Raw genomic sequence first — 15,406 nt, forward strand, 5'->3', positions numbered from 1 at the left:
GGACTTGTCAATACTGTTGACATGTTTTGGCAGTTTCTGCTGAGCCACTAATGGAATCATGGAATCCATTTTATAGCCTTCATGAACAAAAAGTGGATAGTTAATTTCTCGAAATGTATTGTTGGTGAACTGATTTCCTACTCTTATTTTAACTAGAGTTATAGGGGCGTAAATAAAGGAAAAGGACAGTATCGAGGGTCAATTATATTCGCTAACTCTGAAAAAGTTGAATTAGAGTAATCTATCTTTGTAAAGTTGGTTTAATGTTTCTTTAAGGACGTAGGTGGAAATATGCCTGCTGTCTTCAAATAGAGGTATACTATGGAGGGGTTTCTTTTTTCGTAGACATCATACAAGAGAGTAACATTTTTCATAATTTCTCCAAATATTGTGAGCCTAAGAGTATAAGGTGGGTGTGGAAACAAATTATGATGAAGGAACCCAGGTTTGAGAGTAAAACGCAATCGATGAAGAGGCAAACATTCTCAATCACTCTTGTTCTCACAGTGTTACGTGATTATTACAACTTATCACTCAAAGTCAAAAGCCCAAACTACACCGGGATTTGAACTTCACAGTCAATATTGACCTGTGTACTGACAGTTTCCACTAGAATACAGATATTGCATACAATGATCTTTGCTTATTTGTTATCTGTATATAATCAATCATGTTCGGTGACAGCGAGAAGGACCTTTTTTCGTTCAGTTACCGAGCATTGACTTCCAAGCAGGTATTCATATTTGTCATTTTATCATATTGATATGTCTCACCTAAAATTCACACATTATGATTTAACAACATGGAAATTTTAATCACGTTCATTTGCTCATGGTTATAGTTTGTCAGTTCAGATGCAGACGACGTCAACTGACATGTACACTGTCCAAGAGAAATATATTTCTTGTTATGTATTGCTTTGCGAAGAAATACATTCATAATACACGGAAATATAATTTCGGCTCATTCGGTTTTCTAAATGTTCAACATCTATAACTTGGCCAAAATGCTTCGTATGGCAGTGGATTTACCTGCAACAAGCTAAAACCATCTGAAATGGCCGAAGATAGACGGACTGACCATGCTGACATCGTCTACAAAGTAAGAATTCACATCTCTAGATGCAATCTTTAATTCGTTGGATCCAGCAAAATGCAACACTTTGAAAGCGCTGTGACCCTCGGCCCTTTAAATTTAAAGTGATATACTGGACAATGAAGAGTTTTTGGAGCATTATAGTCTCGAGGATTGGGACTTACCTTTGTCCGGATCAGGAAGGTGCTTCTGGACCTTTTTTCGTTCAGTTACCGAGCATTGACTTCCAAGCAGGTATTCATATTTGTCATTTTATCATATTGATATGTCTCACCTAAAATTCACACATTATGATTTAACAACATGGAAATTTTAATCACGTTCATTTGCTCATGGTTATAGTTTGTCAGTTCAGATGCAGACGACGTCAACTGACATGTACACTGTCCAAGAGAAATATATTTCTTGTTATGTATTGCTTTGCGAAGAAATACATTCATAATACACGGAAATATAATTTCGGCTCATTCGGTTTTCTAAATGTTCAACATCTATAACTTGGCCAAAATGCTTCGTATGGCAGTGGATTTACCTGCAACAAGCTAAAACCATCTGAAATGGCCGAAGATAGACGGACTGACCATGCTGACATCGTCTACAAAGTAAGAATTCACATCTCTAGATGCAATCTTTAATTCGTTGGATCCAGCAAAATGCAACACTTTGAAAGCGCTGTGACCCTCGGCCCTTTAAATTTAAAGTGATATACTGGACAATGAAGAGTTTTTGGAGCATTATAGTCTCGAGGATTGGGACTTACCTTTGTCCGGATCAGGAAGGTGCTTCTGGACATAGTCAACAGCCTCCTGCACCTGGGAATCCTTGGTCACGTCCATGTGGATCACATGAAGCCTCTCCGAACCCTCTGCACGGAGCTTCATGGCTCCAGCCTTCTCTGGGTACAGTACTCCAGCAAACACCGTGAACCCCGCCTCGTCGAAACGCTTGGCGATGGCGTGCCCGAACCCGGTGTCGCATCCGGTGACGACCACCGCGCGACCTGTCGGATCGAGCATCTTCTTAGGTCGAGTGGACCGGAAGACGAACAATGTGACGCCGATAATGCAAATGACGGATAACAAGATCAAACAACACATGGTCCTAGTCGAGAGTTCAAAATCGATGAATATATACTGTTCGTCTATATAATTATCAGAGGCAAAATAACTAAAGTTTCAACGCCGTTACTGTTCCCCTATCTCTAAAAGCAGACGTTTAATCAAACCATGGACCTACTACATTCAGACTACTGAACCAGGTGTTGCCTTCATTTGGTAAAAGTATACAATAATTTATACATTGACTGGCGTTGTTTGTAATCATATTTCTAAAGACATTCTTTAGACTTTGAACGCAGTAAACGACTCTTATACAAGTAGGTCATTCCAGCGGAGCAATGATATTTAGGTCGATAAACTCATCCCCAGTCACACAACTAGAATACCCTTGAATGGCCTTTGAAGTAATGTCGTTCATACAAATTGAATAAAATTGTCGAGGTATAGAGATTAAACTACTATTGTCAAAATGGCTGGCCCCACTTTAAGCTTTTATGATTTATCAATTTAATCCAACTTTTGTGTTTTGCTCGGCTTTACCTCTATAGAGTTGTACGTGACAAATACATACAGGGCTAAAGACGTATGACTGTAATGATGACATCCAACAGCCAAGAAATGATTATGAATAATCTAAGTTTTAACCAACAATTGCGATCCAGTTGTGGGTGTATTTCAACGGAGGGCGGGTCTTGCAGAGGCTATTCCAACGCCTTCCACGGTGTTTTTCTTTGAAGCGGCAATTTGTCGCCTGTCGCTGCCGCACCTCCTGCACGCGAAGAAGCGAATACGATACTCCGCCACGGGGCACAAAAATCACGGCTCTGTAACGTTAGGAAACTCGAAGAGAGGTCGGAATTCACTAATCCAAACACTTCCCAAACATTCTTAGCACCCTACAGATCAGTAAGTGTGTCTCCTTTGAACATTCCGCGGGTGTTTGGTGCTTCTTTTTTCTCGAAGTACGAAGTTGGCGAAGTCAAAGAGCGGGATGTCTACGCACGGAAACGGCAGTGATATTTGATGAAAGAAAAATCGAGTCTACGGTTTGTGGACTCTAGCACGTGTACGAGTGCAAATTGTGTTTGGTATACGTGAGGCTTGAGGGAGCTTGCACAGCTAGCGACGACCAAGTCACAACTACAAGCTCTTCGACTCGCAGCTGCGCTTTTATCTACCTAGATCACTGTCGCTGAACTGCTCCGAGAGTTCGATCAACCATGCGCCAGATCCAACGATTCTCACTGCACAGGATGAAATGACGCGGTACGAATACAAACATGAAAAAAGAGAGGAATAATGAAAAGGTGGGAACGAGAATCAAAGAAAAAAAAGTTACGCGAGACTTTTGTCATGAATCAAAAGAATTGGCTTCTATTTGTTTATCTCACGCTATGAACTAATAGCATTTGACGGAGAGTGAATGACTCGCTTACGCATGCGCAATGAAGCATGGCAGAGGCCAATGACCGATTGCCTTATCAAGGAAGTCTCGTGATTGGCTATCATACGGTAACTTAGGCGATAAAGTTCCGCTCTCGCTCAAGAAGTGGGCGTGACCAGGTGAAAAGTTTGTTTGAACCTTTAGATATTAGAATGTTGTTTGCAATAATTTTGCCTGATTGTAATTTGAGTTTACTGGTGCATTATTCTATTTTAATGAAATGCGAGTCAAACAGATAACTGTGTTAATGACCTGAGGTAGTTGCCCAAGGGGTGGTCGCCTTAGGAGGTCATTGTCCTGGGTATCTAGTGCGATTGTAAATGTCCTGATACTGTCCTGCACAATATGCAGACTTCGCTTACCCCCCACCCCCCTAAAAAAAAAAAAAAAAAAAAAAAAAAAAATTAAATACATATAATATTATCTATCTCTTTTTACAATATCACTTCAATTGATAACTGCTTGTTGATTATCATTATTGGTTGAAAGAGTTTTTTATAACATTTTATCATGTAGATTTCCTTATCTCTCTATGACAGTTGTATTAGGTCGATATGACCTTGTATTAGGTCGCTGTGACCATCGGGTTATCAACCCAAGAGCAGTAGAGAACAAGGCCAGCAAAATGCAATCATGGTGTGACACGCCTGCCTTGGTTATACATAGCATTGTCTTCGCTTATCCATATATGTATGCACTTTGTACACCCACAAATACATGAACTCCCCTGTTTTTAATATTATAAGTTTTAGGCATGGTCACCAACCCAAGAGCAGCATGATAGAGGACAAGGCTAATAAATGTAATCATGGTGATGAAACGCCCTGCCTTTGTTATGCATCAACAGTGTCCTTGCTTATTCATTAATGTATGCACTCGGTACGACGAAAATTACCTGAACACCCACGTTATAGCTATATATTAGCCAATATCATTTTCGTTTGCCAAGTTGCAGACACGGTTGTGTCAACATTTAGGGCTTGGTTGACTACATTTTGCCTTCAGTAAACGTGTACGGATAAAATAATTTTATCTTAATTTTTCAAAGACATTACCATGCTAGATGAAACATGATGTTTTAGACGGGAGAGGGAGAGAGAGGGGGGGGGGGGGGATGGGGGAGATTATTTCAAAATAATTTCGAACAGTTGGCTATAAAACACGTTTGATGACTTATAATCATGTTTCATTGCCTCTTTCTTATTGTCAAATTTCAAACCAGTCATCAGTATGCATGGAACAATTATTCTCTCAAGCATATTTGCAGATAGTCATTTTTTAATGTTATCTCCTTCCCATTTCCTGAACGCATTAGGGAACAGAAACATGACTGAAATGTTTGAATGAGCAGAAATTTCGTTTTATTGTGTCTGGTATCGAAACGATATCTTGAAAGAATTTGGGCCACCACTTGTAATCTAACGTGACAGGTTCACATGACAGCAGGTATGATTATCATACCACAATTACAGGCAAGTGCAGTCAGTAACCGATAATGAAAGAATTTGAACTTCTATTTTATCATCCTGCTGTTCTCTCCCTATCTCTCTCTCTCCCTCTCTCTCTATCTCTCTTTCTCTTTTCCTATATTTCCCTACTTCCTTTCCCTCTTTCACGTTTTCATCTTTCTTTTCTCGCTCATTCTATTTCAAATTTGATAAAATTGTCATCCCAATACCCATTTATGAGCAGGGCTATACTATTTTCCATTTCAATACCTCCACCCCCTCCCCCAACAAATAATGACTGAAAAATGACAAGGCTTTTTCCTTTCTTAATCCTGAATTGGTGACTCTGTCATGCAATGATTTCATAGCAACTGAAAGATAATCTTGCATGCAAGGAAATATTGTCTGTATGAATGCCACCAATTGATAGTGAAAACGTGAGCCCGACGTGATTTTCATCAAACAAGCACCTGGATTGACACAAAAGGCCCCTCGACATACCGAAGCGTGCCAACATGAAACTTTTTCATGACAAATTGCCTCCGTAACACCCTAACCCTAAAAAACGAGCTGCCCGCCTTTTCTTATTCAAGATACATGTATTTATAGTTTGTTATTTTACATCCAAACATCGAGGTGATAAATTACGATTTGATATGAGTGATGGGGGTATATTTACGCGGCAAATATTTCAAGCCGGTTGTGAATCCTCGTCATGAACAGAGCTCGTGGAGGGTGAACGCTCGAGGGAGGGTTGAACCTGGCGGGTTCATTGTCATCGTTCTATTTGATTTCGGTTTGTAGTTCCTTTTGTAGTTACAGATTGGTTAATTTAATTACTCATTATTCCTAAGTATCATTTGAGGTGTTCACACTTGTACAAGCATTACTTTTTAGTGGACCCCTCTGTTTCCAACATGTATTTCTTGCATTTATTTTAAATGCTTATAATTGATCTGTAATGTTTTGTTGGAAACATGAATAAATTTGAATTTGGCTATCGTTTTTAATGTAAGTTAAATATAATACCAAGAAGTAATTTATAATTGTTCTTATTTTCACCTAGGATATCAAATATCATATCAAAATATAAAGATAAACATATTTTCCAGATTACATACCTTTTAGGAGAAAGGGAATGATTTTCAAGGATATAAAGAGAGTATTAGCTTCCTCATAAGGAATTCCCTAAAAAAACCACAAAATGAATTATTTTGTGACCCTTTAGGCCGACTTTGTGCTTCACCTTTCTGTAACATAATAGTTGGTCACACAATATATAGTCAACATTTGCTGTCAGTTCTGTTGTCATCGAGACTTGAGTCCAATAACCAAGACCATGATTGATTTTTGTTTTATGCATTTTGCTTTTATTGTTCAGGGTGCATCTTCATACGAATCTTGCCCTGATAGACCGAGATCGCCACTGCGATGAGAAGGTGACAGGAGTAAAGGGATGGAAAGAGAAAGAGAGGGAAACTGAGAGAGAGAAATAGACACACATAGATGAGAGATACATTCAGGTGGAAAATGAGAGAGAGAGAGAGAGAGAGAGAGAGGGGAAGAGACAAATGAAAAATTGAAGGAAGAAAAAAAAAGTATGACTTGGGCCACCCTCCCCGCTCCCCAATTCAACTCAGGCTTTATACCTTTACATGCGACCCCCATGACTTGGGCCAACCCCCCCCCCCCCCCTCTATTAAACTCATGCTACATCATAAGTAAATTTAGGTACAATATGCATGGCTACATTTTGAGTTTCAATTTGTAACAAGTGATCTTAATCGAGCATTTGCTGCAGGGTTTGTAAAAACCCAATATAAGTAACTTAAGTGTATTCATCACTGAATGCCTTATCTTATAATTATCGACCCCATTACAAAAGAAAACCCAGAAAGGGGCGTATAAAATAATGATTATTAATGATGGGCAATATATATGTAACATCACTCATACTGATTGAACACTGCGTCATTATAACCTTACAGAGCTTCGATGGCGTATCCAGGAAGTTATAAAGAGGGGGCAGCTTCCTTCCAGATGAGGGGAAGGGGTGGGAATTATAGAAGGAAATCCTGCGTGACAAAGACCCTCTGCATTTCCCCCATTTTGGTTAGGCCTTTGAATGTTGGGGGGGGGGGGGTCTTCAGCTGTGATGGAAACACCACTGCAAATGTTTGAACTAACAAACAGGGTCCAAAATATATTATGACCTTATTTTCGTAAGTTGCCTCGGAGTTGTTTTCGTCCTTCTTTTCAACCCCAAAGCCGAATCTCGATGTACCAAAACGAAAATGAAAGAGTAATTCCCACTAGGAATCTAGACAAAGAAACTTTTGGAGGGAACAGGGGGTAAAGGAGGATAGAGGGTTCCATTAGCGAGGGAATCTCCCCCGATCGGATGGGGGGAAGTGGAGGGTGTACAACGCCGGAAAAATACCTGCTAGTAGTGAAGCATGGTGTCGAGTGATGCTTTACCAGAGCTGAACGCTCTTTCCCCTGAAGGGGGAGGCGTTGTGGGGCTAGCGGGTGTACGCCGGAGTTTCGGCTTGTTGGCTGGCTACCGACCGGGTCACTGGCATCGGGTACCACGCGTGGGGGTGACACTGATGATCTTGCAGAAATTGAAAGAAAGAGAGGGGGGAAACAAAAACAGAGTCAAGTTCGAAGGGGAGGGGGAATGAAGGAGAAGGAAGCAAGATAAAGAAGAATGTGCATATGAATGCAAACAGGTAACTACGAGAGCCAGATCGAAGTAAAGGGGATTACTGTAACACTGCACACAATTATGTGTGACAGACGGAAAAGGGGTACATAGGCATGTTCCCTCTATCTATGTAATAGAACAAGGGGGAAACATCGGGAAGAGAAGAGAGATATAAAAAGGAGAACAGGAAGCGAACTTTAAAAAAAAAAGATACCCCCCCCCTCTACTACTTCTATTATTCCCCTTGTTGATATATCCTTGTTACTTCGCATTATAATCCCAGTGTTAAGAGTGTCTTCCCCCCCCCCCCCCCGAAAAAAGTACATATATATATATATATATATATATATATATATATATATACTATATATATATATATGTTAATATACAAAATATGGACAAACGCTATTCCATTAGAGGGGGGGGGGGCCGGGGGGGGGGGGTCTGGACGAGATGTGCCGAAAATAATATAGGCATATAATTATCTACATTGTTCTCTAAGCGTACGTCACATTTATATTTCAAAAGAATGAGTGAGGATATCAAGAAAAGGTGACTGAAAAAAAAGAGATTGAGAGAGAGAGAGAGAGAGAGAGAGAGAAAGAGACAGACAGAGAAATGAGCGAGTGAGTGAGTGGGCAAAAACTCTTGGTTTGACAGAGTAAGTGTTTATCAAAACCACAAATGGCGAAACAATGCAGATAGAATAAGTATACATGTTCTAAATGTTAAACATTAAAATTTAACAGTTAGAAAATATCAAATTGGTATGAATTTTTTTTAGTATCTGAAAGCTTTGAGTAAACATCTTTAATTGGGATGTGGCAGTTTACACACATACACCAAATTCCGATCTAAATAATATGGATCTAATGATTGCTCCTGTTTTAAAAGCATTATCAAATATTCAGCTCATCTTCTAATTTTCCTGGCACTGCTTTTTTTAAATCACAATTTAGTTCATTCAAAATCGTATTTAGATTTAAGCTTTATTTCAAATTTCGCTTTGATGTTAATGACAAGGGGTTGTGTTGGGAGTGAATATGAGTTATTCACCTCCAATGGGTAAACAAGACATAACATTATAATACACTCAAATCGGCAGCTGCCCTCGCAGATTTAATCAAGTAAATTTTGATTTTTAACTCTGATAGCAACGAATGGGAAAGGGAAATGCAAGCATGATTCTGCAGGCATGGTATGCAATCGTACGTGTGACCCATTTTTGTTTGCAAGTTGGAAAAGAACAAGAGACGATGGGCTGATAAAACCATACTTAAAATAAAATATTCATAAATGAGGAGTGAAATCACAAAACAATGAGATTTGCACGATCAGCGTGAATCGCATGACGTGACGATCCAATGGTCATAGGCGCCGGAAGTGGGGGGGGGGGGGGGGACAGTTGCCCCCAATCAAAAAAGTGGGGGGGGGGCAAAACGCATTTTTGCCCCCCCCCCCCCCCAAAAAAAAAAAAAGCAGTAAAGGAGTAAACATGGTTTGTATTTTTAACCCAAAAGAACATAACAATAATAAAAACCTGAATTAAATCACATACAATTCCATTCAAAGAAAAGGAAAGTTCACAGGAATTAAATTTCATAAACATTGCGCATGCCACCTATACGGTCTTCATAATAGCGATACGCGCATATCGTGGACATATTGTGCGAAAGCGTGTCTGTTTTTTGTTGTTATAGGGGTGAGAAGACATGAGCCCCTGAACGCTGGCGTACTGATGGGGGGGGGGGTGTATTCCTTATTCGATACCAGTGATTTACAAATGTTGCTGTGATGACATGATTTTTCGGTATTTTTTCTCCATTTTTTGGTAAATCATACCATTTTATGCGTTTGTTTGAAAATAAGAAATTTCCAAATTACAGTCGGGCAAAAAATACGCTTATTTAGAAGCCTTTATGTCATGGTCTGAAAAGTGGCTGGGCTCGAGACACTACCCCCCCCCCCCCCCTCCCCTCATTTTTTGAAAAAAAGTATGTTAAAGAGGAAAAGAAAGAAAGACGGAGAGAAAAAAAAAAGTGACCTGCCAATGTCACAAATAAGGTATACAAAAAATGCTCATCTGACCGTAATCAAATACCTAAAACCCCAGAGCTTACGGGGGCTCTGCTCCCGGACCCCACCAAGGGCCTTAAGGCGGTCTCCTGGAGGCTCATCTGACCGTAATTAAATACCTAAAAACCCCGAGCTTCTGGGGGTTATGCCCCCTAGACCCCGCCAAGGGCCCTTAGGCAGGCCCCTGGATGCTCATTTGACCGTTTTTAAATACCTAAGACCCCTGAGCTTCCGGGGGCTAGCTCTGCCCCCTGGAACCCACCAAGGGCCCTTAGGCGGGCCTCTGGATGCTCATCTGACCGTATTTAAATACCTAAAACCCCTGAGCTTCCGGGGGCTAGCTCTGCCCCCTGGAACCCACCAAGGGCCCTAAGGCGGGCCTCTGGATGCTCATCTGACCGTATTTAAATACCTAAAACCCCTGAGCTTCCGGGGGCTAGCTCTGCCCCCTGGAACCCACCAAGGGCCCTAAGGCGGGCCTCTGGATGCTCATCTGACCGTATTTAAATACCTAAAACCCCTAAGGTTCCGGGGGTTCTGCCCTCTGGACCCCACCAAGGGCCCTATAAGGCGGCCCCATGATCCTTAAAGAGGGCCCCTGGATGCTCATCTAACCGTTAGTAAATACCTAAAACCCCTGAGCTTCCGGGGGCTCAGCCCCTTGATCCCCTGCCGAGGCTCACGCTCTGGACCCCACGCCAATTTACGCTCTACCTGATCGTTAATACTCCACTTTGAAAAAAGTTCCGCGGGAACTGCATGTAACGTGTAAGACTGGTGGTGATGAAGATTTTTCGTCTCCCCCCCCCCCCTTCCGAGCGTTTTTTTTTCTTCTCATTACGTCACTGCCCCTGGAAGGTGAGCCCCCTGGAATGTTTGCCCCCCCCCCCCCCCCCATCCCAAACTGCTGCCGGCACGCCTGCTAATGGTGACAGTGTATTACACAGCATAAGGGCTACCCCCTCCCCTTTAGAAAGATAGATTGAATTGTAAACGTTTTGCAGACATTAAAATACAATGCCAATACATGTTGCAACTTGCAACGATGATGAAACATGTGAAATAGAATATCAAGTTATCGAAATTAAATCATTGAATCAATTTTACGATATAGGGCCACTGAAATTTCCATTTTCCCCAAAGTGATATTCCCCGGGAAAAAAATGTCAGAAATTCCATCTGCCCTGTTTGTGATCTCATCATTCAAACAAGAGTACTTAAACTAATTATTATCGACATGGAAATCTACTACATACACCTCTGGTTGACTCATCATTACGTTTCACCCTGGAACCTCTTTACTCTTTAGTAACATCTCTGTTAATTGGTTATGCCACGGCAACCGACATTTTTGTCCATATAGCATATAATATAGGTTTACACTCTTAAACTATCACCGATATTGATGTCATACAATATACGCCCCAAATTAGCAATGCTTTTTCAGATCGTGCCGACAAATATCCCAGTTTTACTTGAAACAGAAACACAAAATATCATTCAAACGTTGTAATCAACATGGGTATTATCTCTCATATCTTTACAGTATTCAGGTTCGTCAGCTGCGAGTTTTCCTTTTAATAAATACCGGTGTGTACCTCACCTCATTTTCGATAACATGATGTTGAATCTGCAGAGTAACAAAGCTCTCGATCGTCGGCTCTTGGTGCTATGTATTGTAAAGAGCAGTAATGTCCTTCTTGCAGGCAGGCGACGGTCCTGATGTTTCAATATACATTCAACATTTTTAGGGGTCACTATTTGGGAGAATACTTGGAGGAAAAAAAACAGTCCAATTTCAAATTGGTGACAACAACAACAACAACAACAACAAATCAAGATTTCATTTGCGAGCGAAATTAGCTCTTTTTTAAAATGTGGTTTTGTAGGGAGTTGCACCGTTTCTAAGTGTTCTAAATTGTTTAGATATGAGAACATTACAATGATATGTTACGTAATCCGAGCAAGATTTCTACAAATTGTGTCAAGATATTGCCCTTGAATTTATTTCTTCAAAGTCCTTGCGGTCGTGTTAAATGTCTACTCAACCTTTATCTTTAAACTCCGTAATCGAAAATTCGGTCATGAAGCAGAAGTGCAGGGGTCAATGTCTAGAACTAATAATAAAGATTGATTGTTTTTCTCTTGTAATCATTCATGAAATAAAAGATTATTTTTAGCGCTACTTGATCATCTATGAAAAACATTAATCGCAATGCAGTCACGCTTGGTTCAACGAATTGGTGTTTATTTAAATTTTAGAGGTATAAAGTACAATGTGTCAAACAACAAAATACTCCGCTCTGTCAACCATGTATGTGAAATCTTGCTTCAAACTCTTCTTAATTACTTTCCGACTATCTTTGTCTATCTACACTGCAGTAAGACACCCAAGGCTAGAAGCGACGCTCTGGGGGTGGAGGCACCGTGCCTCTGTCCAATCCAGGTGCGAGAAGTGCTCCTTTTCACCTATGGTAATTACCCTTTTTAATTTGACATGGTCGTGCCCCTTTTCCTTCTGATAAATTACTTTTTTTCCCTTCTGATAACTCCCCTTATTACTTTTTTCTTTATATAAGAGCCCCTTTCCCTTTTTACAAATACCCCTTGTAACATCCGATAAACGCCCCTATTGAAATCTGATAGGTGTTCCTTTCCTTTTGAACAATGCCCCTTTTCCATTCTTCTAAGTGCCTTCTTTCATTTTTGGTGACTTTTTTCATTTTTGGTGAGTGCCTCTTTCAAACTGCGAGAAATGCCAAATGTTTCACCTCTGATAATTGCCCATTTTACTTTGACACGTGCTCCTTTTCTTTTCTAATAAGTGCCCCCTTTTTCTTTCACCAAAACATGTGTCCCTGATTTAAAGCGACTAAGAGCATTTCCCCATTAATTTCACCCAAAGCACCCTCGTATGAATAGTTGATATATATATGTTTCTTATTAAAGGTCTTTTTAGGCTTTCATTATCAAATTGTGCTTAAAACCCCCTCAGGATTATTTTATTCCCTTTTTATAAGATGCAAAATTTTTGGCACTGCGATCTACCAAATCTTAATTCTTTGCTCGCTCGCTCGCTTCGCCCTCCCGCATATGAATATTCACACCATCACACCCACCTGCAAAGTATGATGCTTCACCAGTATCTTGACCATGTAAAGAGAGAAACAAATATTTAAATAATTCTTGATGACGAAAAAACAATGTAGGGGTATATACCAATGTCTAAAAACTGTATATTTTCGCTTTGAGGTTTCCTTTTGTATTTGCCACTTTTTTAATCCACAAAGGGCCCTTTTTTATTGGCGCCCCCTCACTTTAGAAGACGATCCGCCGCCCCTGCTCGAGGCAACTAACGAAATAAACATAATGCTTTCTTACTTATGAATACGATACGAACACGATCACATTGCCTACGGTTATGTTTTTGTAATTTTTGTCCTCTCTATTTCTTTTTACCTTTCGACCAGATTTTGAAATAGTTTCATGTTTACAGCGTTTAATATTACGTTTTTAAGCGCTTTACATTGTAATTCTTATTACCCCGGTCATTGGATTCAATTGCTAATCTGAACATGATATTGCATATGCTCCACTCCCTGGGGAGTATTTCTCCCAGGGGTCATTTTACAAGCGTACCCATTTAACACCTGGCTGGAGAGTGGCAAAGAAAATTAGTGCCGCAGCGGGATTCGAACTGCGAACCATGTGATCCACAGTCCGGTGACGTATCCTCAAACCAAGACACCTATACATCGATATTGTTTTTTTCCCCCATGACCTTAATAATTAGGTCATGTCCTAGGTAAGTTTAAGTTGAATGTCGTGTGAAGCAATGTTGTTACCCTTTTTCATTTTGTATTTCGTTGTTGAACTCAGTGTGAGTTCAATATTCTATTATGACGTCAGAGTCTACCATGTGACCTTCACACACTACAATGATTGCATGGGCGGGTTCATTATCAAGCGTTGTTCCGTTTCCCCAGGGTTTGTTTTGTCTGGTCTAAGCATTATTTTGTTAAAATCTAAAAGCGCTTAAATCGCAATGCCGTCACGCTAGGTTCAATGAATTAGGGTATATTTGCATTTCATTACAATCATAAGAACATTTCATTCGACAATTATTCTAATCAGTCAATCAGACGAAATTTGCTTCATATCAGTACATCGCTCTTGTATCATGACACGTTGGGAGATTTGGTTCATCGAGGGTTTTGAACTCTCCATGGTGACCTTTACTGATAATCATTTGTTTTTCTACAGACTATGATAATTATTTAAATGCAATGATACTCACGAGGCAAAAACGAAACAAAGATACAGCCTTAATTCTTATCAATGAACACAATACAAACCCGATCACATAGTCTTTTGTTATGTTTTTTAATTTTGCTTTCATTATCATAATTCTGTATATTTCTTTCGTTTCGACCAGATATCTGTATACAGATTATCATTTCCCGTGACCTTTAAAATAATGGGTCATTTCCTATGCGAGTTTAAGTTGGATGTCGTGTGAAACAACATTGTTATCCTTTTTCTATATTAATTTATAGTATACGTTATTGAACTCAGCATTGAGTTCAATTTTCTTTCTTGACGTCAAAGTATTCTGTGTGACCTTCAGACACAATTATGATATTGCATGGGCGGGTTCATTGTCAAGGGGTGTTCTGTGTACGGTTGACTTATTCTGTCTGGTCTCAGCATTTACTTAACCAAGGGCAACCGTTAGCACAGATATTGCTTGTAAGGTTTTGTTGATATTTTGAGTGCAATACCCTGGTATCCGCTGAAAAGTAACTGCTATGTGAAAGGAGTATATACCAAAAGGGCATCCATCAAATTTCAGGATCGGGCTGGGGGGGGGGGGAAGCAGGGTCATATTTTCCCCGTAGTGTTTCAGACCCTGGAGAACCTCTTTGGGGAATCACGCAGAATTTTCCCGGATGAAGGAGACTAGGAACATTTTGTTTTGGACACAATTCTTTACTGGTATTATGATTTTGGGATTATGCAAACCCTCCCACATTCACTCACGTGAAGGGGTGGCAGCATGAAAAACTGCACTTTTGGAGCCGTGGTTTTGAAAAGTGAAGTCCAGGGTTTGAAATTAAGTGTTATTGCTTTTTGGTAAAGCATTGACCTTCATCTACAATGTTCTTTAATTGGCTTGTATTTTTACTTACATGCGTAATTGATAATAAGGCTATACAAAACTAAATATCACGTTCATAACAAATATTTGACTTGTTATTGACTAATCAGTTTTGTTAATGCTCATCTCTTTACTTATAAAACTGTATGAAGAACATCTCGTTCTACTAAGAAAACAATAACTTTACATCAATTTTCAGACAAAGTATAGACTTTTGATAGCAAAGAGAGAGAGAGAGAGAGAAATATACCAATAACCTTTGTCTAATTTACACAAAACCAAAATTGTTTCACTTGCGAAATCATTTTCTTAATGAAGTTGACTGTCTCGACAAAAACTAATGTGGCCTGAAAGATTGGTCCAAAATTGATTACCCCAGTCATTGGATTCAATTGCTAATCCGAACATGATATAGCAATA

The 15,406-nt window shown here is 39.9% G+C and overlaps 1 protein-coding gene across 1 annotated transcript; it reads right to left on the reverse strand.

The window, feature by feature from the left end:
- Positions 1–1,041: 1,041 nt before the first annotated feature.
- LOC115927900 (estradiol 17-beta-dehydrogenase 2-like) lies at positions 1,042–2,192 on the reverse strand. The gene is made up of 2 exons (XM_030994223.1): positions 1,856–2,192; positions 1,042–1,094 (listed from the first exon to the last, which is right to left on the reverse strand). The coding sequence occupies exons 1-2, from the start codon at positions 2,190–2,192 to the stop codon at positions 1,042–1,044; spliced, it is 390 nt and encodes a 129-aa protein (XP_030850083.1).
- Positions 2,193–15,406: the final 13,214 nt, after the last annotated feature.

The sequence above is a fragment of the Strongylocentrotus purpuratus genome, unplaced genomic scaffold (genome assembly GCF_000002235.5).
Source record: "Strongylocentrotus purpuratus isolate Spur 01 unplaced genomic scaffold, Spur_5.0 spur5_scaffold_21, whole genome shotgun sequence".
Lineage (NCBI taxonomy): Eukaryota > Metazoa > Echinodermata > Echinoidea > Camarodonta > Strongylocentrotidae > Strongylocentrotus > Strongylocentrotus purpuratus.

What these genes read in the sequence shown, in the direction of transcription:
- LOC115927900 (XM_030994223.1), bottom strand. Translation starts at nt 2,192, where the DNA reads ATGTGTTGTTTGATCTTGTTATCCGTCATTTGCATTATCGGCGTCACA. An exon ending in CCTTCCTGATCCGGACAAAG is followed by an intron (nt 1,095 to 1,855) that starts GTAAGTCCCAAT and finishes CTTACTTTGTAG; the next exon opens with ACGATGTCAGCATGGTCAGT.